The sequence below is a fragment of the Lissotriton helveticus genome, chromosome 1_1 (assembly GCF_964261635.1).
Source record: "Lissotriton helveticus chromosome 1_1, aLisHel1.1, whole genome shotgun sequence".
NCBI classification, from domain to species: domain Eukaryota; kingdom Metazoa; phylum Chordata; class Amphibia; order Caudata; family Salamandridae; genus Lissotriton; species Lissotriton helveticus.
The window spans coordinates 1,206,165,164-1,206,191,000 of NC_136057.1; the positions used below are offsets into that span (position 1 = coordinate 1,206,165,164).

The following is a 25,837-nucleotide window of genomic DNA, read 5'->3' on the forward strand; positions in this document are numbered from 1 at the left end:
CACTCACCTCTTTGTGCGTCAGTTTTTGCAAGGGCTTTGCTTTCAGTGAAAAGTTCACGATCCACTGTCGGCAATAACCCACCATCCCTAGAAACATCCTGACCTCTCTCTGTGTCTTAGGCGCATTCATTTTCATGATCGCCTCTATCCTGTCTGGTGACACCTTTCGTTTGCCTTTCTCAATTCTGTGTCCCAAGTACTGCACTTCTGTCAGGCAGTACTGCAATTTTCCCGGGGACACCTTATGCCCATTGGCAGCTAGGTGATTTAACAAAGCAATGGAGTCTTCCCTGCAAGCTTCTTCTGTTTCTGACGCCACAAGGAGGTCGTCTATGTACTGGACCAGAACTGACTTCTGGGGCAGCACTAGACTTTCAAGATTTTTCTTCAGAAGCTGGTTAAAGATCGATGGACTCTCTGTATACCCCTGAGGGATACGACACCATGTTAGGACGCGATTTTCCAGCTTAAATGCGAAAAGAAAATGGCTATCTTCGTCCAAAGGGATCGAAAAGAAAGCCTGGCAAAGATCGATCACAGTGAACCACTCAGCTTGGAATGGAATTTGAAACAGTATCACTGATGGATTCGGTACCACTGGACAACACGAAACGACTATGTTATTAATCTTTCGAAGGTCCTGCACTATCCGAAATTTCCCATTTGGTTTCTGCAGACCCATAATCGGGGAGTTGCATGGACTACCCACGATTTCTTTCAATATTCCCTGTTTAATCATGGACTCGATCACGGGCTTTATGCCTGCAATCGTTTCTGGAGTCAATTTATATTGGGGTGTTCTTGGGAACTCAGCATGCGGTTTCACTACAATTTTCACTGGGTCCACCCCTTTGACCAATCCAATCTCTTCCCCAGTGAAATCCCATACTTCTGATGCCACTGTCTCTCTCAAATCCCAGGGAAGCTCGTCTACTGTCAAAGTAGGGTACAGCTCCACACATATTCTTGAGTTTGCAACTTTGAAATCTGCATCATCATCATTAGTCAATACCTCCACTCCCTGAGGTGTACAGTATATAGTACAATTCAATTTACACAACAGGTCTCTTCCTAACAGACACACAGGGCTTGAATCGCAAACCACAAACTGGTGCTCATCGCTGTACTTCCCTATTTTCACCTGCACCGGTTCTGTCAATTGGCTGGTTATTCTCCTGTTTGCGACCCCTACCACCTGTATGGTCTCTCCAGACATGGGCAGGTCTGGAACTGCAGCTGATCTGATCGTGGATCTAGTGGCTCCTGTGTCCACCAGAAATGTCGTAGGGCACCCTGCTACTTCTGCTTCAACATAGGGTCCCCTCTGATCTACCTCTAAGGCTGCCCCAAGGGTGCAGTCTTCTCTTTCCACTCTCTGTCCGGTTAATGGGTCCACATAATAGCACTCTTCACCTTCCACAAACAGGGGCATTTGTCTATAGGTCTTACCCATACTCCCTACTCGAGGAGGCTGCGGGAACTGGGCTCGGGGAGGAGCCCCCCCCCCTTTGAGCACCTTTCCTTGGTATGACGTTACCCCTCTTGTAGGCGCGCTCTGAACCTCTTCCTCCTCTATCTCTTGCTCTCCTATCTCTACATTGTAAGGGCACTCGCGTTTCCAATGCCCCAGCTCGTTGCACTGGTGGCACCTAGTCGTTTTCTTCAAGGTAGCTATGTCTATTCTGGGTCTAAAGGTGGAACTCTCCTCATTACCCTTGTTCTGACTGTACTGCTTCTTACCTCCTGTACCTGTCCCTTGCTGCTGTTGCTGCGGTCCCCCTTTCCCTGCTGCCTGCATCTGTACCACCATCAACTTTTCTTTTAGTTTCTTAGCCTTGGAATCTATCTCATCACAGCAGTACCTGGCATATCTCAGTATTTCATCTAGGGGTTTAGTTTGCCAACAAATCGAGTGTTGCTGAATCATTAAACTAATATCCGGTCTCAGTCCCAGGACGAACTTGGACACGAATTGCCCTATGTCTTTTGGATCCATTACATCCAAGCCGCTATACTGTTTAAACGCCTTCAGCAATCTCTCGTAATATTCATGAACTGTCTCTTTGGGTTCCTGTCTCGTTCGGTCTATTCTGACCCAATCTATGTCTTGCATTGGCACCTTCTCTTTCAGCCAAGTCATCACTCTCTCGAATTTTGCCATCACAATCTCGGACGGCCCATTAGTCTTGGCATCTCTCTCTGGCTCCGTTGTGGGCCACTCAGCGCTAACCTTGCATGCTGTCCACAGATCTCCTGGTACTACAATGTCAAACAGCGTGTTCAGATCTATCCATAGGACCTTGGAGATTTTTACAAACCTCTCGACTTGCTTGTACCACTCCACAGGGTTCTCTCTTAATTTGGGGAAAGAGGTGGTAAAAGCAGCTAAATCTCCCCTACTCCAAGGGACATGTACATAGTTCCCATTTGCAACTTCCCGCAAAGGGTAAGCTTCTATTCCCTGCTGTCCTGGTGTCATACCAATCATGCTTCTCCTGCCGGTCCCTTTCTTGGACCACCTCTCTTCCCACTTATCTAGTGCCCTCCATGTCCTTATTCCAGTAATCAGTTCCCTTATGTGTGTTTTCAGCCCAATCGTTCTCCTCTCATCTAGGTCTCGATCTGAGTAATGTAGCCTGTGGTTACCCTGTAATGCTTTGGTTCTTGACAAGTCCACCATATATTTGCCTGCTAGTTCGACTAACTTCTCATGGACTGCTCTCGCTTTTCGAGTAATGTCCTTTGCCATATACAGTATTTCATCCTGTTCATACATTTCCATCCTTTCTAAAGGCAGGGTACCATCTACCATGTCATCCAGATCTGACCTTAGGCTGGAGACATCAAGTCTCTTGGCTTTTATCTCAGCTCGCAATATGTCTTTCGAAGGGGGCTCGCTGGTTTCCCTACCATCCCAACTTCGAGCTCTACGTTTGGGCTCAGGAGAGTTAATGGGTGGCCTCCCTTGCTCCCATCTCTCCAGGTCCCATGCTCGGCCATCTGATCTTGGAAGGTGATGGAACACGGGCCTGTTACCCCTATTCTGGCTCTGCCCATTCTCTTCTTCTTCTCTCCTCTCGCTGCATAGCTCTCTGTTATTTTCCCTCTGGTCGCTACACTCCCTTTGCCTCGTATCGCTCAGTATCCGATACGATCCTTCCTGGTTCCCCATATTCCCTGGGCTGCGCTCATTTCTGTCATCACAGGGACTATGGTGCGTCCTCTCACAACTCCCATTCAGTTCTCTGGTGCCAGGTACACAGTGTGGACACTTAAAGCTGTTTCTGTACTCTTGTGCTCTCCTCTCTCCCTCACTGAGTATTGGGCGCGCCACCCCTTCACTCCCGGGGCCCCCGTTTTCTAGGTCTGTTCTACCTCCACTCCGGGCCCAATGGGTGACTCCCCTACTCCCTCTACAGTCCCACTCCGGGCTACTCTCCCCAGCCCCGCAGTGAGTCCGTGCTCTGCTGTCCTGACTTTCCCTTTCTGCTTCTGCAGCATTTATGCACTTTTGAGCCTTCACTGCCTCATCCCACTGCTTCATGTACTCATTTAGCTCTTGAAAGGATTTTCGTCCCGATCCCCTCAGATCCATTGGCCATCTAGGGCCCCCAGGATCTCCTCCTGGGTCCCCTGCTGTGTGCATCGGGGTGCTCCACTCTCTGGGTATCGGCATCTGGCTTGGGGAATTAGTGGTATCGTTCCTCCTTGCCTCCTCTGCTCTTTCTCTGTCTTTCCGTTTCCGTTCTTCCCCTTTTGCTCTCTCTTGGTCATATATCGATATTATAGGACCTATGGTAACAGGTACCTGTAGTGCATCTGGTAATGGGTAGGATGTGGCGCTTTCCGTTTCCGGCGCTCTTTGTACCACAAACCTACCGACTACCTGTTGCACATGACTAGGCTGGGACAGCTCTTTCTTTGGCTCAGGATCCCACTCTGAACTGGGAAGCGGTCTATGCTCTCCTGCATTGCCCCCCTTTTCTCCTTCACTCTTCTCGACCTCCCCCCCTGCTCTATTATACGGGGGTGGCCTGTCTGTCAATAATCTGTTTATCAAGCTATCCTCTGTTTCGCTCTCATCATCTTCTTCTAGGGGACTTTTATTTACTGGCGCCTCTAACACTGGGTACAGTTTATTTATTTCCAAATTATGCACTCTCCATCTTTTAGCATCCGCATCCCACCTGGCATCCTGCACTGCCCTTACCGAGCGTTTCACCCTTTCTTGTCGTCTGTTCATATTCTTTTCATGCGCTGCCCTAATCCATGCTTCAAGAGCTTCAAACTGGGTTGGTCTAGGCAAGGGTCTCTTTGAGGTCATGACTGATTTCAATCGATGTAACACCTCTAATCTGAACGTCCCGTACTTCGGGAACGTCAGTTCCTCATTTCCTTCAGTAATCTTACTCCACTCTGATATCCAAAGGATCGTATGCAACCCAACATTTACTGCCATATAACGAGCTGGCGTACCCTCCGGCGGGGCTTCTTCCCCTTCATACGATCCTCGCTTCTCTTTCTTAAACAGCGCTTTCAACCATTTAAAACACTTCATAATTATGCGCACAAAATCCAGCCTCGCTACTCTGTTTACTTCCTGATGACAATCCACCAATCCTGTCGCGGCTTTGCTAGCTTGGCCTATCACAGCGCGGTCTTTCGCCGGTCAGCCAATCACTGCGCGACACCACCTGACGTCACTTTTCTCCGCTTCGCAGCAGCACCCCTCCTTTCTCAACTCGTCTCCCGGTTATGCATGCGTCCCATTCATACACCGAAAAATGACTACTTCCGACCAAGCGGTCACTTCTCTCTCGACTGTACGTCCACAGTCTATCTGTAATTGTCAACACAACTGACGAGATGTCTATCGTCTCTCTGATAGGTTGCTTACACACACAGTAACTTCCGACCAGCGTCCGTTACTCACGCACTCACTCTTACGTTCCCCCTATCTCGGTCTCTCGGGTGATCAATGGTACCTCATGACCCCCTTCACACTAGTTGACAATTACTCTGGGTGTCCGATACACCCGAACCACTTAAGCTCTCTTTGAACTTAAGATTTCCACCGGTTGCGCGCGCTCACAACCTGTTCCACAGTCACTCTACAGACATTCAACTCCGCCAGACATTACAACATAGATACAATACAAAACACCGCAATCTAACACGCATAACCCTTTATACTCACTCTCGACCGATACTGCTGCTTTTTCTGTCTCACGTCATCCGGATCTTCATCTGCGGGCTGTTCTTCCGATCATCGATTTCTAGGGGCCTTGGGGTAAGCTAACCTGGCCTAGGTCACCGTCCTCAAGAAGGCAACCATCCTCTATAGCTACCAACTGAAAGGGCGAGATTTTGATCGATACCTTATATCTATTGATCCAAACCTCGATCTGGTCGACTGAACCTTTGTTGCCTGTCTAGGAGGAAAACAGTACACCCATCTGCAAGTTAGTTCACCCAATAAAGGACTCTACTCCCAAAGACCACGGACAACTTCTAGTTTTCAAAGGTTTATTGTAAAGAAATGATAAGCTGCAAATACAAACATCTCAGAATGAGATTCACGAGATACACAGGTCCAATTACATACATGTGTTCTCGAAAAGCCCTCAGACGAGCAACAGAAATCACTAACACAAGTTCTAAGAACAATAAAGCTATCAGCATAGACGCATATCTCTCCTTCATTTAGGTTGGAGGAAAAAACAAACACAGGTTAGGCGTCCCTACCCTGTTCTAGATGGTATCCCTACTTAACCAGATCCCAACCTAACAAAGGTGTCAGCAGTGAATGACCCCCAAGGGAAGTCACCCACTCTAAGTCTCTTGGTGAAAACCTATAGTTCTCCAGTCATGACCCCTCTCTGCCTACCCATCCGCTCTCTAAAGGGTCCTCAGGTCTCTGCTCTAACTCCACCCAGGGGTGCTGTCCCTAATACAAAACAGTCAACAACATTTGAGACGCCCCTTGCGAAACGCCTCTCACGTGGTGCAACTTCAGGCTTTTTCCATGATGCTTTGTATTGGGCCTCAGACGTTAGAGTTGACCTTGCTTCTCAGACTCTTCTCCGGCCCGCTGATACCCCTTAAACATTCCAGAACCCTCCTCCATGTCTGGGCCGTCTACTGAACAGACCTCTATTCATTCATTTATAATTGGATCCCCCCTTTCCTGTTGCAGACAGATATCTGCCGCCAAGAACCCAACTCTCATAGACTTCTAAAAAGGCTTGCAACATTTCTCAGCCCAGACATGTACGTGTAAATCAACGTTAAAACATTTCAGGCCTACAATATTTCTCATTATGATTATAGCATTCAACTTCTTCATTTAATTAAAGCATGTTAATACTCTTATTCTATTATTTAGTAAACATTTCTATAAATCATGGCCCATTAATGCAATGACCAAAAACCTTAATATAATCTGTGTCGTGAAAAGAACCATCTTCCCTTTCAGCTCCAGCTCTGGCCCTGAGGCCTACCACGTTCTGCTCTTAACCACATACTATCTTATGTTTTAGCAGCTTCACGACATAGATTCAAAAAAATAATCACATCTAATAAAATCATATAATGTCACACATTTCTGTATTAGTTCCACTTCTATTAAATCTCTACATTAGCTATACATTCAGAATATAATTTCAGATACTATTAGCACTCATGGCATTTCTCTTCACGATTTGTGCTTACTACAGGTAAGTGTGATGTACTCATACATTTAAATCAGTTTGCGCTCTCTCAGTAGCCAGCCAGACGTACCGCTTGGCTTCTCCCCGCAAGAAAGGACTCAAGCCATGAAAAGGCCAAGCCTTCTATGCCCGCCGCCCTGACACAATGGAGAAGGATGGAGTGGTCCACCGTGTCAAAAGCGGCGGACAGGTCTAGGAGTATCAAGGCTTGCGGAAGGTTGGTGTCAATACCTTCACGCAATAAAGTAAACATCTTTCATTTATCTTTGAAATGTTTTAACTTCCATAATAAGAATCGGGTGGTTTCAATTAAATTGCTCTATTTTTAATTCGGTAACAATTTTTCTCCACGGCTTCTTCCTTCTTTGTTTTATCCTACACTTTCTCACATGCTGCCCTTGTGTGCTCTCATACATGCACAAATATGCACACACATACATGGGGACCTCTCAGGTGGGGGTGCGGCAGGAAGACTGTTTCTCGTGGATAAATGTAAACCCTGCCTCTCTGCATGTTCTTAAGGCCTGAACTGTTATTTTGCACGTTTCTTTAATATACTTTAAAGCTTGTTATTTTCACGTCTCTTAATTATGTTATAATCTGAAGCGCGGCCATGCCTGCTGGTCTGGTCAGTGCTATAAATAAATAAGTATGCATATGTTTTCCTACTGTGGTGTCCAGAGACACTACAAACAGCCGCCTCGTGCTGTTTCTACGTCACTCAGTATCTGTTATAGATCTCCTGTTGTTTACAATGTCACCCAACACTCGTGGTGGAAAAAAACCCAGAGGCCACTATTTATGCATAATGTGTTAATATCTTCTTGCTTGTGCTATAAAAATACCTTCAGACTAAGGGCATGTAATGCGCAGTGCACCCTTGGGACAGACACAAAAAAGGGTCAAAATACCAAAAGCTTTCAGATTGATTGTATTTACAACCACATTCGTTAGCGCCACTTCACAGAGTCTTCCATTGCCACGCTACTTTCCTTTTATCATGTTTCTTTAAACACTAGTGTTCACTTCTGCTTTTCCGCTGGCAGCGGTCCCTCCCCCTCTCTCTTTCTTCCAGGTATTGCCTCTCCTTCTGTCTCTGTCTCTCTCCTCTTCAGTGGTCCTAAAATGGCAATATTGGTGTTACTCACAACCACACACATTAGCGCCACTTTACAGAGTTTGCCAGTGAAGTGCTACTTTTATTTTCTCCTCTTTGTTTAAACAACATTGTTATCCGGATAATAAAGTGCACCACCATTCCTTGAGGTACTGCAATACCGGGTGCAGCCTCGGCACAGATAGAAAAAAAATTAGCTTCAAAAACACAAAAAGCGTCCAGGATCCCGCTCAGCTGTATTCTGCATACTTATTGACACTAATGGCGGGTTTGTTTAATACTGCTAATTCAGTGAAGCTGATAGGATTCTCTCCAGACCCCCTCTGGCTCTTTGGTCTATCTCTCGCACACAAAAAAACCCTATCTTATATCTCTCGCTCCTCTCCTCAAAGACTTCCTCATTAATCCCCATCTGCACCCACCACTCCCACATCCCTCAAATGTATTTCCTTGCTGGTCCAGAGCCCTCTTTTTTCCCCTAACCCTGCCCTCTGCTACTGCATCTTGCAATGCACTCTCAACCTTCCCCTCTGTATTTCCACCTCACTCTGTCCACTCCACTCCAAACAGAAATACATAAATGCATTGTCATTTACTATGCCAATAGTTCTAACTCTCGCAAATGCAAGACCTATTGCATTGCGAATGCTTGTTTTGCATATGTGGTCATTGGTAGAGACTATGAGAATTGAAAAAGAACATTGCTTCCACTTGCAAACAAGCTTATTACAACCCTGATAAGAACTTGTAGAAAGTGTTTGTTCATTCTCCATTTACAAAGTTGACTGGACATGCTGATCTAAAAAATGATTAATAAGAAAGATTATGATAGACAGCCCTTTAAATGGTAACCCATACAATTTACGTACTTAAGGATTCTATATATAAGAGATGCACAGATATTATTCAAGGTTAATCTTAAATTATGTGAGAAGAACTACCTCTTTAGACGTAGGAATCTAGCAAAAAAGAACCTAAGTATAAGGGCTAAACTCATTGCAGATCAACATATCAACTATCAACTGCTGAGCCACCGGCTTTTGCGGTCTTGGACGCTGCTTCGGTAGAGCTTCCCTTGGCCGGATGCCTGGAATCCTTTCCTCCTCTTTCTCTACAAGATCTAGAGACCTTGCTTAACAAAACTAAATCTGGGTCTCCGCTTGACGCCTGTCCTTTAAAGATCCTGAAGCAGTGTAGAGGATCTCTCTTACCCCCTTTGGTTGACATCATGAATAGGGTGATGAGGGAGGGTACTTTTCCTCAGCAGTGGAAAAATGCTGTGGTAAAACCACTGCTTAAGAAACCCTCCCTCGATCCTGGGGTTTTAAAGAACTTTCGCCCCATCTCACTGCTCCCGGCTCCCGCGAAGATGTTAGAAGCTCATTTAAACAAACATCTTGCTGCCTTTGTGGAGAGTTCAGGCTGTTTGGATCCTTCCCAGCATGGGTTTAGGAGGGAACATAGCACCGAGTCTGCCCTCACCCTGGTGCTCGATTCCATCCGCACGAGTGTGGATGGGGGTCAGACCTCCCTCCTAATCCTTCTGGACCTCACGGCTGCCTTCGATACCCTTTCTCCCCTAGTACTAACATCTCGACTGGGTGAGATTGGGGTTCAGGGGGCTGCCCTGGGGCTCCTCTCCTCTTTTCTCGATCATAGAGAGCAGAGGGTAATGCTGGGAACATTTCTATCTCCATCCCTGTCTGTGCAATGTGGGGTCCCTCAGGGGTCGGCGCTTAGTCCCACCCTTTTTAACATCTATGTGACCCCCCTTGCCAGACTAATTAGATCTTTTGGGATGGAGGTAGTCTCCTATGCGGATGACACCCAGATCCTCGTCTCGCTCTCCCAGTCAACCGAGCTAACAGCCTCCAATTTTAGATCTTGTATGGAGGCTGTCAGCCTGTGGATGATTCACAATTCACTGAAATTAAATGGGGAGAAGACTGAGGTGATGGTGTTTGGAGGAAAGGAAGAGATCTGGTCAATGGAGTGGTGGCCTGACTCATTGGGTGCCTGCCCTAATCCCACCTCTTTGGCTAAAAATCTTGGGGTCATGATTGATCCCTCCCTTGGTATGTGTCAACAGGTTAACAGGACTGTATCTACCTGTTGGGGCATCATCCACATACTCAGGAAAATTCGGCACTACCTCTCTCTGCAGGCAAGAAGGCAACTTGCTGTTGCCCTCCTGGGCTCCCGCTTGGACTATTGCAATGCGCTGTACGCAGGATTGAACAAAAGCCAGTTGCAGCGCTTGCAGGTAGTCCAGAATGCGGCAGCAAGATTTGTCCTTGATCTACCTCGTCGTTCCTCGGCCACTTTGGCCAGGAAGCAGCTCCATTGGCTTCCGATGGAGGAGCGGATAGTCTTTAAATCCATGTGTATGGTTTATAAAGCTTTGGCGAAAAATAGCCCTTCAGGTATTGGATCTATCCTGTCTCATTATAATCCTGGCAGGAACCTCCGCTCCTCAAATCGACTTCTTCTCTGTGTCCCGCCTGTTCGGAAAGCCAGATGGGGTGGGAAGGCTTTTTCCTATCTGGCTCCAAAATGGTGGAACGCTCTTCCGCTTGAACTAAGGTCCCTCCCCTCTCTACAGACTTTTAGATCTGCCCTTAAAACACGTCTCTATGTACAAGCGTATTTGTAGTGGTGCCCTGCATTCTGATCTTTTTTGGTAGGCGCCTTGATACCTTCGGGTTTAGTCTGCGCGGTATAAGTTACATAATAAATAAATAAATAAATATCACAAGAATCCTTTCTGTTTTTCAGAATATCTGTGCAGCAAGGGACAATACAATTTACAGATCTCTAGGAAATGTGCCAAGAACTTTATTTGGTCATCTAAGTACAAATTCTTATTCTTTTTAAAAAAAAGCTTTACATTCCATGTACAAAAGGTGGCCTTGTTCTCCCCAAACTAAGAGTATTCATTATCTATTATTCCTCTTTCACCAGAAAAAGATGCTGGGTCATTCATTCCTCTTTATATGGAAAAACCGTAACGGGCAGAAACAGAAAAGATTGTCATTAAAATTAAACTCTTTTCACTCCTTCTGCTCACAAATCTACGGACTTCTTTCTTTAAAATATAAAAATCGTGAAATTCTCATTAAATAATGTTGTGGAAAAGTCAAAGCTAACTCCTCTTTCTCAACAAATCTGGAGCAACAACAACATCACGTCAGTAAAGAAAGTTCTTTGCTGGGAAGTTGGAAGTGGTCCTAACATAATATCCATTCATTAAGTGATTGTGAATCGTGCAGACATATTAATCAAAGCATTTGCAAGAAATATGGAACCCTGGTTATACACAGGATTGTGAATCCATCCAGTTAACCATGAAAGCAACTGGATTATACTTTCAATACATATCTCTGATTACCCATCCTCCAGTGACTATAATACATATCTTATTATTCACAATATTCATCTTCTGGCCTAGACTTGGAATTTAATCTTAACTGAAACATTGAAAATAAATATCAGTCACCTTATCTTAATCAGTTACATAGCCTCTGTGTACTACTACTACTACTAATACACAGCAGGGCATTTTGGACGGACCCTGCTGCAAATGTACAAACAGGGCATAAAAGAAAATTATGAATTTTGGAGATTGCAAAACTCTCATGATGTATCAAAGCAAACGTTCATTGCCCACCCTCCTGCTAGATTGCTGGAAAGAAGTAGCAGAGAAAGTGATCATCATCACGTGAACAGATGTACAATCATAATCTCAACATCAGGTGTAAACAGATTAATGTCTACCTCTCATAGGAGCAGCACATCCTTTACAGCTAAAGAAAATGACAGCAATTGCTTATTTTGTGTATTAATGTACAAAGCTGATGAGCTCAACTAATTGTAAGCAGTATGGAAACACTATTGAGTCAGGTGAATTTGAGTGGTTCCTGGGGTTCAGTGAGCAAACTTATTGTTTAAAGTTAAAAAGAAATTATGGAGATTAACAAAAACTGATTATATCCTATGGGCAACGTGCGCATAGCACAAGTTACTACTTGTGTAACGATATATCTGTAAGAGACATTAGTTAGTGATAGATTCCTTACCTTAGAATATCCCCAGGCGTCAGACTGGATCCGGAAAATTTTGCGTAGCAATACCCCTGCGCGCCAGCAGGCGTTGTCCACGGCTCCGCGTCCGTCGTCGGCGTCGTTAGCGCCGGAATGATGTCGTCGGAGTACTTAGACGCCGTCCTCGCGCGCTGACGTCAGTTCTGATACACAGCTTTTGCGGGCCAGATACGCAGAGCTATGATAGAACCAACACTGGTGCCATGAAACTAGGGCCCTGAAAGGGGATGACCTTAACCCTAGATATCGGTACGCAGAACGGGGAGGATGGGTGGGTCGGTAAGGAATCTATCACTAACTAATGTCTCTTACAGATATATCGTTACACAAGTAGTAACTTGTGCATCTGAAAGAGACACGTTAGTGATAGATTCCTTACCTTAGAATAGATACCCCAGCAATACCAACCCCGGTGGTGGGTCTGCGAACCAATAATCACACCAGAAAGTCCTGGAGGACGAAACGGCCAAAGAAGCCATCCCTCCGGACTTGGCTGTCCAGGCAGTAGTGTCTCGCAAACGTGTGCAGCGAGGCCCACGTAGCTGCCTGACAAATGTCCTGCAAGGGCACTCCTCGGCCCAGGGCAGTCGTAGTCGCCGTGGCCCGAGTGGAATGAGCCCTCAGCTTAACAGGAGGTTCCTTCTTGGCCAAGGAGTAACACGCCTGGATGCACAAGAGGATCCACCGAGAGATGGTCCGCTTGTGCACCGCCCGTCCCTTCCTAGCGCCCGCATAACCAACAAAGAGTTGGTCATCCACCTGGAACTGGCGTGTGCGATCCAGATAGTAAGATAGCGCACGTTTTGGGTCCAGACGGTGGAGCCTCTCTTCCTCTTTCGAGGGATGCAGAGGCGGAAAGAAGGTGGGCAAGGTGATGGACTGCCCGATGTGGAAGGCCGTGACAACCTTGGGCAGAAAATAGGGTCTTGTCCGCAACACAACCTTGTCCGGATGGACAGAGAGGAAAGGAGGTGTGCAAGAAAGAGCCTGGAGCTCACTCACTCTCCTGGCAGAGGTGATAGCAACCAGGAAAGCAGTCTTCAAAGTAAGAAGACGGAGAGGACAGTTATGGAGCGGCTCAAAGGGAGCACACATTAGAAAAGTAAGTACAAGGTTCAAGTCCCACTAGGGCATCACGAAAGGCACAGGAGGAAACATGTGTGTGATGCCCTTCAAAAACCTATTTACAATTGGGGACTTAAACAAAGATGGCTGATCAGGTAGCCTTAAGAAGGCAGAAAGGGCAGAAAGGTAGCCCTTGATAGTGCCAAGAGCAGAACGCTGCTGGGCAAGAGAAAGAAGGAAGAGAAGAACCTCAGAAAGCGGAGCAGAGAGAGGATCCACAGCCTTTGCTGTGCACCATGCCACAAATCTGTTCCACCTGCAGGTGTATACCGACTTTGTGGAGGGACGCCTGGCTGAATGATGACATCACAGACTTCAGGAGGCAAGTCAAATGGCCTCAACTGTCGCCGCTCAATCTCCAAGCTTGTAGGTGGAGACTGGACAGGTTCGGGTGGAGGACCGTCCCCTGCTGCTGTGACAGAGGTCCTCCTGAAGAGGCAGACGAATCGGGGGATCGACCGACATGCTGAGTAGCTCTGGATACCAATATCGTCGTGCCCAGTCTGGAGCCACAAGGATAACCTGGGCCCGGTCGCGCCTGATCTTCTTCAGCACTCTGGGCAGAAGTGGTGTAGGCGGAAAGGCGTACAATAGACTGCAACTCCACTCGCAACGAAAAGCGTCTCCGAGAGAGTGCCGCCTTGGAAATTCCAACGCGCAGAACTGATGACATTGCGCGTTCTCTTCTGTGGCGAATAGATCTAATGAAGGCTCTCCCCACTGCCGAAAGAGACCTTGCGCCACGTCCGAGTTCAGATGCCATTCGTGATCCATCATGCACCGACAGCTGAGTTCGTATGCCCTGGCGATCAGAGAAACTGCCAGGTGTTGAACCACCAGGGTCATGCCCTGATGTTCCAGCCACTGCCAGAGGCGCATAGCCTCCTGGCATAGGGTCCACGACCCCACCCCGCCCTGTTTGTTGCAGTACCACATGGCGGTGGTGTTGTCCGTGAACACCTGCACTACACTCCCCCGGACAGAGGGGAGGAATGCCTTCAGTGCAAGTCGGATCGCCCGCAGCTCCAGAAGGTTGATGTGGAGCCGGTACTCCGCCGGAGACCAGAGGCCCTTGATCTCAGCCTCTCCCACGTGGCCCCCCCCAGCCCTGGAGGGACGCGTCAGTCGCAACTACGTGCTACGGTTGGGAGAGGGACCTGCCGTTGACCCAATCGCAGTCCTTGAGCCACCTCTGCAACTGTCTTGCAGTGCCCTCCGAGATCAAGACATGGTCGGACAAGTTGCCCTGATGCGTCAGGTCCCACTGCAGAGCCCGCATCCGCCACCGGGCGTGATGCACCAGAAGGATGCAGGAGGCCATCAGCCCCAGAAGCCGTAGCGTCAACCTGACCGAGACTCGGGATAAAGGCTGAAAGATCGGAATCAGAGCCTGAATATCCCCAACCCGCTGTTTGGGAGGATAAACCCGAAACTGCGCTGAGTCCAGAACCGCTCCGATGAAGAGGAGCTTCTGAGAGGGGCACAGGTGAGACTTCGGCACATTGATGGAGAACCCCAGCAGGTGCAGGAGATCGGCCGTAGTCTGGAGGTAGCTGACGACTGTCTGGGGCGAGCCCGCCTTCAACAACCAGTCGTCGAGGTAGGGGAAGACTGAAACCTCTAACCTGCGCAGATGAGCTGCGACCACCGCCATCACTTTCGTGAACACCCGTGGGGTGGGGCGCTGGTAAGACCGAAGAGGAGCACGGTAAACTGAAAGTGTTCGTGGCCTACCGTGAACCGCAGGTAACGCCGGTGGGCCGACAGGATGGGGATGTGAAAATAAGCGTCCTGCAAGTCCAATGCTACCATCCAGTCTCCTGGGTCCAGAGCAGCTAGGACCTGAGCCAAAGTCAGCATCTTGAACTTCTCCTTCCGGAGGAAGCAGTTGACGTTCCGTAGGCCCTTCTTGGGTACCAGAAAGTAGTGGGAGTAACAACCACACCCTACTTCTGGCCCAGGAACGCGCTCGATGGCCCCCTTGGCCAAGAGGGCCATAACTTCCTCCTGCAGAAGTCGCAAGTGATCCCCCAACATGCGGTGGTATTGCGGTGGCATGGCTGGAGGGGTCGTCTCGAAGGGAAGGGAGTAGCTCCTTCGGACGATTTGCAGCACCCACCTGTCCGACGTGACAGTGTGTAATCCTTGTGTCCTCAGGATTGAGTATAGAACACTACCACCCACTTCCGTACCTTGCAATGACACAACAGAATCAGTTACGCTGTTAACCGAGGTTTTAATCACAGCTCATAATGCAATTTCAGACTAACAACTCTGGAGAAGCTTAGGGACTTATGCCTTTTCCTTCCAACCGTCCTCTGCACGAATGTCGGTCCCGACACTCTCCAACAGAGGACACCGTGCTAAGCAGTGGCCGACAATGCCACTCGACTGTTATGGGGGAATAAGGTGGTTTTCCTGTTTCGTCCTCCGCATTGATGTTACTCCTAACACCAGCCAACGGAGGGCATTCCCACGCAAGCTTTTCTCCAGCCCGGTTTCTCCAATCGGTTAGTCTTGTGAAACAAACAGCGAAGCAAACAATATAGTAGCGTGATAAACCCTCGAGCGGGGACTGCTGTGTAGAGCGCTTCCTAGCGCTTGTTTCCAAGCTCGAAACACCCTCGAGCGGGGACTGTTGTAAATAGCTCTTCAATCGCGAGTCTCAAGGCTTGAAATACCCTCGAGCGGGGACTGTTGTAAATAGCGCTTCAAGCACGAGTCTCATGGCTCGAAATACCCTCGAGCGGGGACTGCTGTAAATAGCGCTTCTAGCGCGAGTTTCAAGGCTCGAAATACCCTCGAGCGGGGACTGCGGTAAATAGCGCTTCAAGCGCGAGTCTCAAGGCTCGAAATACCCTCGAGCGGGGACTGCGGTAAATAGCGCCTTAAGCGCGAGTCTCTAGGCTCGAAAATCCCTCGAGCGGGGACTGCAGTTGTACAGCTTTTTGAAGGTCGAATGTTTGCTCGCCTGTTACCTCACAGGCGAACCTTCCCGCAGCTGTCTCTGAACGAAGTTAACCCTACGGTGGGGACGGAACCTGAGAACAACGATTCTCAACAAAGTCTACGGAGCACGCTACGCGTGAACACAATGCTGTGGCACGATACAGGATTCAAGGTCTCACCTTGCTGAAGCTGACAACTCTGTCCACGAACTGCAATATCCAACGCCTTCCTCTGCGTCCGTTGTGGGCTTTATGCTGTTTGTTTGAAAAGCGCCGGTCAACAGCTCGGCATTCTGGGTCCCGTAGTTCTCGAGCTATGCGCTCTGGGGTTTGTAGTTCCTTCTCCTGTCCGGCGGCGCGTTGTTTTCTTTCGGTGTCCTAACACAGTGCGCCAGTGGAAGAGGTGATGGCGAACCTTTCCCACCCACTGGCGTCACATGGGCCTGAAAGCACGGACTGGGAGGGTTTTGAGGCAGGTGCTGCAGGGGAAGGTGTGGACTGGCCTCGCCGTTGTCCCCGACCGCCGCCACGGCGGTTTCCACGGCCGCCACCGCGCTGTGTATTAGTCTGCGGTGCGTGGCTGGCAGCACGTGTGGGGGCACCCCTTCCTTGGTCACAAAAGGAGCGAAAGGCACCCGTTTTCTGGCGTGGGGCCGAGAGGCCCAAGGACTTGGCCGTAGCCCTGGAGTCCTTAAAACGCTCAAGCGCATGGTCTGCCTTGTCGCCAAACAGTTGACGGCCATCAAACGGCATGTCCAGAAGTGTGGCCTGGACATCGGCCGAAAAGTTGGCGGACCTCAACCAGGCGTGGCCTCGAACCGCCACCGTCGTTGCCATCGCTCTGCCCAGTGAGTCTGTGGTATCCAGCCCACACCGGATGGAATAGCGCGCTGCATCTCGACCCTCCGCAAGGGCTTGGGTGAGTTCAGTCCGGGCCTCCTACGGACATTGTGGCAGCACGTCCGCGACCGTGTCCCACAGGGTGTGGGTGTAGCAGCCTAGGAGGCATGCAGACCGCAGTCCCAAACTCAGGGACGAGAACACTTTCTTCCCGAATTGCTCGTACCTCTTGGATTCCCGATCAGGCGGAGCCGTCGGGAATGCGGTCTGGGAAGTGGAGGCCTGGATGACCAGGCTCTCGGGGTGGGATGGGTGGACAAAAAGCAAGGGTCGCCCGGGGCCGGGAGGTAGCGTCTGGCCACGTTCCTATCCACAGGCTGACCTGTAGCGGGCTTGGACCAAGTGCCCAAAAGAACGTCACACAAGGCCTCATTAAACGGCAGCAGAGGCTCACTGGAGCATGCTTGCGGTTTAAGGACCTCAGTGAGGAGGTTAGTCCTCGACGGGGAGCACCAGGCCCAAGGCCTTGGCCGCCCGCGTCAACACTACACTGTAGGCAGCACCCTCCTCCATAGCCACGGTGGGAGGGGAAACAAATCCAGTGTCTGGCAAAGTGTCAATTCCACTGGCCTCCCCAAGCTCATATGACCAGTGCTATTGAGACAGGCACTCCTGTGCCAGAGGGTCCACAGACCCCTCCCAATCACCCTCATCACCCATCACCTAAAATTCAGGTTCAACGGATGGGGCCGGTTCATGGAACTAAAAGTCTCCATACGACGTCGAGAGCGGCGCCCAGCGGCGCCGCTCCGGCGCCGGAACCGAATCAAGGGTAGGATTGGGGACGGCGTCGCCGGGGGCGACACCCTAGGGGCCGGCGTCGGTGAGGTTGTGAGGTCGACCGGAGACGACCCGGATCCGGAACCGGATCCAGTGGAGGCCTGCAGCGCCGGGACCGAAGTCGCCGGTGGCACCGGGGCCGAAGTGCCTGACGGCGTCTGAGCCGAAGCACCCGACTCGCTAGGCCCCCCAGCCGGGGCCGCTGGGCCCGAAGGCGCCACGGAGCCCGGCGGAGGAGGGAGAGACCTCATGGCCATGAGGTACCGCTCGACCTCCTCAGGCGTCGCACCGTGCCCAGGGACCGGAAGGTATGGGGCAGGTGGTGACGCCCGCGACTCTGTCAGACCAGCGTTGGTGGTGTCACCCGATCCCCCGGCCGCATCGCGCGAGCGTCGGGGTGGGGGTGGGTTGGAAGAGCGATGACGCCTTTCCGACCTCTCATGTCTCTTACCTGGATCCTGAAGACCGATGCCGACTCCCGGAGCTACGAGAGCTACGAGGGCTCCGACACCGCGACCGGTCCCTCGACCTCCTGTGGGACCGGGACCTCGAATGGTGCGGGCCGACTGCCGGAGCTCAAGCCTCTTGCGGGACAACTCCCGCCTAGCCTTAGACGTCAGGGCCCAGCAGTCGGAGCAGGTTCGGTCGTCGTGGTCGAGGACTAGACACTGAAGACATCGGCGATGGGGATCGGTAACCGACATCATGCGGCCACACTTGGAACAGGGTTTGAACCCGGGCATCCCGACCGGCACCGTAGGAGTAGAAGCGACTCGAGAAAAACAGATCAAAAGATCAAAAAAGTTTAGTCAAAAAGTGACTAAGGGGTAGAGGTTCTCCGGATCTGCGCTAGCTGGCGCGGAAAAAAGAAGAACTGACGTCAGCGCGCGAGGGCGGCGTCTAAGTACTCAGACGACGTCATTCCGGCACTAACGACGCTGACGACGGACGCTGAGACGCGGACGACGCCTGCCGAGGCAGGGGTATTGCTACGCAAAATTTTCCGGATCCAGTCTGACGCCTGGGGATATTCTAAGGTAAGGAATCTATCACTAACGTGTCTCTTTCAGATAATGCCCTTATGTGATATCTAAAATAGGAATAAAAACAAAAGCACTAACTGAGCCACAAAAATTCAACATTTAGACACACAGTTCATTTAGATACCAGCCGCAATCCCTTTAACATGGGCTCCTGGTGAAACAGGAGGGTTAGGGTTTCTGAAGCTACCCTGATCCTTTCTTCCAGTCGGATTTCAGTAAGTTGCAGATAGCTTTGCTATTGATCGAAAGAGCTGCACAGACCTTGCATGTTTACGGGTGGATACAAGGTCCTCCGATTTTACTGTATCATCTCATCGAACTAAATATGGTATCCCCCGTACCCCTGCCTAACCTGCTAACTGGTGCAGCACGGATCTCTCTACGCGTGATAGATCATGTCAATTGCACTGGACACCACCTTTCTAAAATTGCCAACAAACCAGTTAAAATTAATATATTCTCTTACATTGCCGATACAATGGTGTGAATGGCTTCCACAGGGGGGGATAGAGCTACAATGAACAAACTAGCTAAGCTGCGTATTAAGCAAATGGGTGATTTATTCCATGATGGAACTGTTAAAACATGGGAACAAGCATCACTGCATACAGATGGGGTTACAGCACTGGATACATTTCAGTATCATAGATTTCGTAGTGCTCTGAGTGTACTGTTGTGTTCCGATATGGGTGAACCGATAGAGATGTCGTCACTGACGTACCTTCTGCAGGCACAGTCTCCACAACGTGGTTTAACCATGCTTTACTCTTCATTTAAAGTTCCCTGTGAGTAGAACAAACAATAATTTCAACAAGACTGGGAGGAGGAGCTTGGTATGGTTATCTTAGAGGCACAATGGTATTGGTGTTTTACTACCATTAAGTCAATTTCCTTGAATGGCAGGCATGGTCTGTACATTTTAAGTATATTCATAGAACATATTACACACCGGCACATCTACATAGATATGGATAGAGGGAGGATGATAAATGTCAGAGATGTTCTGCGACCAATGCACACTTTACGCATTTAGTTTGGGAATGTCCAGGCATACGTAATTTTTGGAGCAAGGGATTTAAGGTCCTTTCCAAAATGCTAGATTCTGAGTTGACGGAGACTCGATTAGTGGCTCTTCCGGGGTATGACAAACAGATTCCAAAGGGAGTTCGCAAGCTGGCAGCACTAGGACTACTTCTGGCCAAGAGGAGGGTGGCCATGCGGTGGTTGAGAGGCCCCTTGCCTACTGTTGAGGGGTGGAAGAAAGTTTTGGCATACTGCTCCACCCAATCTGAAAATTATAATGATTTGATGCCATCGAGGCACCCAAAGATATATGGGGTCCATACCGCCAGTAGTTGTTGGGCGTTAATGATACTGATGATTCTCAGGATGAGTTAGAGCGTACAGGTGTGGGTTGAGCAATATATTATTGCAGGGTTATGCGTATTTTCTAGTTGCTTTAGAAATGTGACATTCTTTCACCACTATGATCCTGTGTGACGTATTGGGTAGGATCCTATTGCTACATTGAATCACTGGGTTACTGACATGCTGTGATTGAATCATAACCGTACCACTCATTGCTTATATGAGCTCAACCTTGTGGAATGTACTCTGCACTACTGGCTGAAATGTATGTTTGATCAATGTTTGTTTATACATTGTGAAAATGAAAATAAAGATTTTTTTTTTTTAAACTTTGCTATTGATCCTTGACTTCACCGGTAACTAATGGAGCACATTCAGAGCCGGCTTCATTGAGTTATGATGACTTACTCCAGTAGAGTGATTCTGGACTGCTGTAGGCGTTTTCCGTACACTCACTTGTCTGTGGTGCTTTAACCAGCTGCGTAACTACTCCTTTTGATATTTCAATTGCGTTTCCGTATTTTCCATCATTACTAAACCGTAGCAACTGCTGCACAAAAAAGCTTCTTTACAGACCTCCTTTGAAAGGAAACTGTTGTGGTAGAGCATGCTGCATGAACTGGCACAACGCGTCTTAAGGCTGACGTAAACGTCTACGCTACACTGTCCAAACTCCTTAAGTGACAACGCCGACACGCGTTAGTAGTGGCAAACACACTTTCACAAGATTGATGGGAATTTCTGCCTCATTACCCGCTCTACGCATGCCAGGAGATGTCCAACAAGCTGGAATTAACACCTTCAGTTATAAAACGAAGTCCAAACGAGTGACTAACAGTGGGAATTCAAAAAACGAAAGAGGGAAGCGAATAATGTCCTGATCTTGTTGGTCTTTGCTATTCTCATATTTCTCGTAGTTTGCTGAAGGTCTGCCCGAACTTCCTCTCTGCTGCCTCTAAGCGGCCATACTAAACTCTGCATCAATAGTGGAGATACATTTATCTTTAATAGCATGGCTGTAATGAGGGGCACGGATCTGGTCAGTAAAGTATGGATTTAGGTAAGGTTGCTTTTACAACTATGTATCTGTTTCTCGCTGAACTTTATCTCACACTTTGATTTTCTCACATTTTGTTTCTACCTTTCTCACTTTTTTGCCACTTTTGACCTAAAAGTTAAAAAAATATATATATATTGTTGATGCCGATGTTATGCACGGCATAGGGATTTCCTTCCAAAGGATTACAAGCATATAAAAACTGCACTGCCGGTAGGTTTTAACCTAAAAAATGTGCCTTTTTGTTCTGCCTTTAATCCCACATCCACCTCATGATATGCATAATCAGCTGTCTGATGTATCTACCAATGCCTCGAATTATGCAGTGTTGTTAAAAATGTTCACCACTTCTGGAAGGGCTAAACTATAAGAAACAATGCACTTCTCACAGTTTAGCAAACGTGCCAAGAACACTGAAATGTGATGTCAACTTTTCCAATAATGTATCCATTCTGTAATATTATATATTTGTAGTGATTTCAATAGGTTTGTGAAGTCTTGTGTGAAATGCTACAGCTACATGAGCTCATGTCTTTCACATAATATACATTTAGGTTGTTAACCTTACATTAGAGGGCAAGAAGTTGCTAGTAATGCTTTTTAAACCAACTGGGGCAGAGAATCAAAGACCATATTCAACCAGGTGACCTCTCAGTCTTGGTAAAAAAAACAATGTTGTAGCTTGCTCCGGTCCACTGAAAGTATGTTGGAACCTAGACAGGGGTTTAAAGAACCATACAACCGTCAATACAATGTAGCCTATCATCAGAAGTTCATTTTTCTAATGTACGGTTGAGTTTTGCTCAGTTATAATACGATCAGTAGTTTCTTTTTATTGAAGTTATTTATTTTCATACAAGATGTGCAAGAAATATTTGACTAGTTGTGTTGATGTTATGATTAGTTAAGTGTTGGCACGTGTTACTTAATATTCAAAAAGAGTGAAAATAAGAAAATATAGTGAAGAAGTTTCATCATAAAGTTTACATTTGCTTCTCTTTTTTATTTCAGCTCTGCAGAAATAATTAACCTTATCACACCCCCTTGTATTAGGAGGGTGTCTATGCAGCTTCCCCCATGTGCATTTTGTAGCACTTAAAAACCATAGGATCATATAGTTGAGAGGCTCTGAAACTGAGGGGTTGTCATCGCTATGAATTGTGAATGTGTTGGTTTGTGGAGGTTTACTGCAATAAGCTGTACCAAACGCTTCTTCCTTGGTGGAAATTCTAGTTGGAATTATTTAGCAGTTTAGTAGATGCTAAAAAACCATATGACATAAACTGGAGTCAGCAGAAGCCATTAAGAACTGGGAAAAGGTAATTTCCAACAGACGCGCAACCTACATAACATAAATAGGAATGAGTACGCTGTGTTCTTGAATTGGAATGGATTTCAACTGAAAATCTAGGAAACTACCTTATAGGCAAAACACCCAACACACTTCCAACATGACAGAATTCCCTGTAAAGATGAACGCCACCTATTTGCCATCCCTCAGCAACTACAGCCTCTCTAAAAATACATTCTGTAACATTATCAATGTAGGCAGACCACCAGGATCACCTTCAGACACAGCACTGCAAAATTATCCAAGGATATTCCTTAGACAACCTGTGCGGGAGAGGTAGCCAGAAGTATACAAATACTTAACAAGACACTGGAGCCAGGATCTTTCCCACTGGAGCTTTTCTTTTTTAATTAATAGTATGTTTATTATTTTCAGCTTATATCATAACAATTAAAAACATATATATTCCAAATACACATATGCAGACAGAGAAAATCCCGATATTCCAATACATTTCGTATTTGCCCCCACACTCAATATTGTGGTGTTCCTAATGAATCCATCATCTCTCATCTTATATTCAACATCTACAAAACTCCCTTACCAGACATATTCAGTTTGGTTAACCTTATGTGTTACAACTATGCAGGTGATACAGAAATCATCCTGAGCTTGGATGGCCCAGAAGACCTCTAGAAGTCAAGGCCTTACATCCACCTCTGAGCCATAGGTGCTTGGCTTACCAGTAAGCCACACATGTTCAAGACCACAAAAACAGAGGTTATGTCCTGTGGACAACAGCAGAAACACCATTCTATGGCTCTATGGACCAAGGAGCTTCATATCCGACCATCCACGCCAAGGAGCCTAGGAGTGATGATGTCCGCAGAGGTATACCTATTACCACATGTCAATAAGGTCATTAGAAACATCTTCTATAAAACAAAAAACGCTGTGATACATCTTTCCATAATTTGGTGACCAACAACATCTACAAGGTGTCCTCACACTTGTGATCTCCAAGCTCAATTATGCCAATAGCCTATACTGAGGCACCCAGTTCCATCATAGGCATGCTACAACCGATCCAGTATGCTGAGGAAAGACTCCTCTATGCTAGCTCGGATTTTCATGCCATCTTTCAAAAGGAAATCCATAGGAGAATCTGCTTTCTTGGTCCCAGCAGCCAAGATTTGGAAATGCTTGCCAGTAAAATTTGACGTGGTTTGGAACAAATAAAGAAGAGAGATGAAAATCTAGCTGCTCCTGAGATAACGATATCAACTGCTGACCCTGAGACAAACCCTGGAACAGAAACTCGCACATCAGTAAATGTACAGCCCAGAGTTATGAGACTGTCCTAGTCAGCAGATCACGACAAGAAGGGACCCGTCACATGATGGAGGTATCTGTCCATACACCAAGGCCTAGCAATGGTTCTGACATACAGATGGGATATCATAAATAAGCCATTCCGTCAACAAAATATTCCTCTCCACTCATAATTAGAAATACCTACTAACATGCAACACCTGAAGACCCACTTCTTGGCTGATGAGATGCTTATGTTCACAGATCAATACCTTTGTAAATAATGTTTACCTACCGCCTACTTCAAACCACACAATTAATAATGTGCCTTTAGTCATTCAAACGCTTCTCCCTGTCTCAGTCTAAAATAATCTCTATGCCCCATCATGATATCACATACTAATTCACTACTCGACTCACTTCGCTCTTCCATACCTGTAACCTGTCCCAGGTCCATAGGATCTGAGAGTGGACAACCCCCTCCCGGTGTCAACGTAGGACACTGGGGTGAGTATGTTACAAAAACGTACAACGATAATAAAGGGACCTGCAGAGCTTCCAGAAAACCATAGTATGTGTATGTTTCTCTCCCATTCTCTCATCCATCACACCTCCAAGCGCTGCATCTGCACCCAGTAGAGGTGGCACTAGGGGTGCAGGAGGTGCTCCAGCACCCCCGTAAAACCTGAGCAAGTGTTTTTCTTTGAGCAGCATGTGTTGTGTTTTCAAAGAGAGCCTGACGCATATCCCCTGTTCCTTTAGTGTGGTGACGTTAAAGGCCAGCACCCCCCACCCCCCAAACCCCTAACATTTGCTCCGGCACCATTGACCGCATCTTCAGTAGCCATCATGCTCCACTTGAAAACCCTTGCAAGATACCCTCCAAGGACAATATCTTTCCAACCACACACTCTACACGGTGCTATGACCACAAGTATGCTCCCAGTGCCTCAAATAGTGGTAGTAAGTACTATACAAATGCTTCAGTACAAAAACAATACAACGCTGACCTGCGATCTTACTGTGGAATGGTGGGCGCGCCTCGGGTGTAAACATGCCTTGCTATATTTAGCATTTAATACAAACACATATACATGCATACAATAATCGTAAACACACACGCAATAATGGTACTATGACAACGTTGTTTCATCATTCTAGACAGCAGAAAAGTGTGTATATTTTGTGCTGAACTCCTAGCAACAATCTCTTACATACCATGCTATATATTGCCATTTCACAACAACTTTTTTTATACAATGTTGTAGAGCAGGGTTCTTTACTGTATGGAAGCGCTGTGAAGGACACGTGCTACATTACCTATTTTAATGCTACTCTATTATCGACTTTGGAAAGATAGAAGACCCAGTTGGCTCTCTCGGGAATTGAACTCCTGAACTGCAGGTCACACTCGCAAATGAGCCAGATAGTCAGCGCGCCGCTTTGAATATGCCAAGAATTCAAATGGATGCACCTACATAGCCTGACCTTTCTCAATGACACAGACATCACAACTAATCATCATATATACGATTTTAAATACTGAAAGTTTGAACTAAAACCAGCTGTGGCGTTATAGATGCTGAGCCAAGACTGACTTACCTGAGAACAAGTGAGCCCGCACTGTTGAATTCTGGGCATTATCTGGCAGTCACCAGCACCTAAGATTAGCACCATGAGGAATTTAATTGCCTCCGCCAACATCCTCGAAGGTTCGCAGCCCAGTCCGAGGAGATGCAGAGGCTCGTCGGCGCGCGCGTTCTCCCACAGTACCAGCTGCAGCGCTGCTTAAGTCTTTGAATGAGGAGCCGGGCCCCGCCCCTTCCTGCATTTAGGTGAACGGGAAATCCCAAAAGGGATTTGATTGACTTTGTTCCTCAAAAATATTTTTATTGCACTTCTGCCGGGACTCGTGAATCACAAATTAGAAGGCAGTGGGTTTCTCAGGTGCATGGACTGACGATATTATGGATTCTTTGCTGCAGACATGAAGTCTGTCCAAGCTCACACACTTTCCCCCAAAACGCTGCACCGAACCAATTTTGGGTGGCATTTCTCAGTTATGAGCCCGGTGGTTAATCACGCTG

General features: G+C 47.6%; 1 protein-coding gene across 2 annotated transcripts in view; it reads right to left on the reverse strand.

The window, feature by feature from the left end:
- Positions 1 to 25,521, reverse strand: part of IL17REL (interleukin 17 receptor E like) — a 705,004-nt gene extending 679,483 nt beyond the window's left edge. The window contains exon 1 of one of the 2 annotated variants that reach the window (XM_078679532.1): positions 25,353 to 25,518. In XM_078679532.1, coding sequence (XP_078535658.1) covers positions 25,353 to 25,454 — 102 coding nt within the window. In that variant the 5' untranslated portion in view covers positions 25,455 to 25,518. Of the gene's footprint in view, positions 1 to 25,352 lie in introns of both variants that reach the window. The other variant, XM_078679543.1, reaches the window with a different exon arrangement.
- Between the last annotated feature and the right edge of the window lie 316 nt (positions 25,522 to 25,837).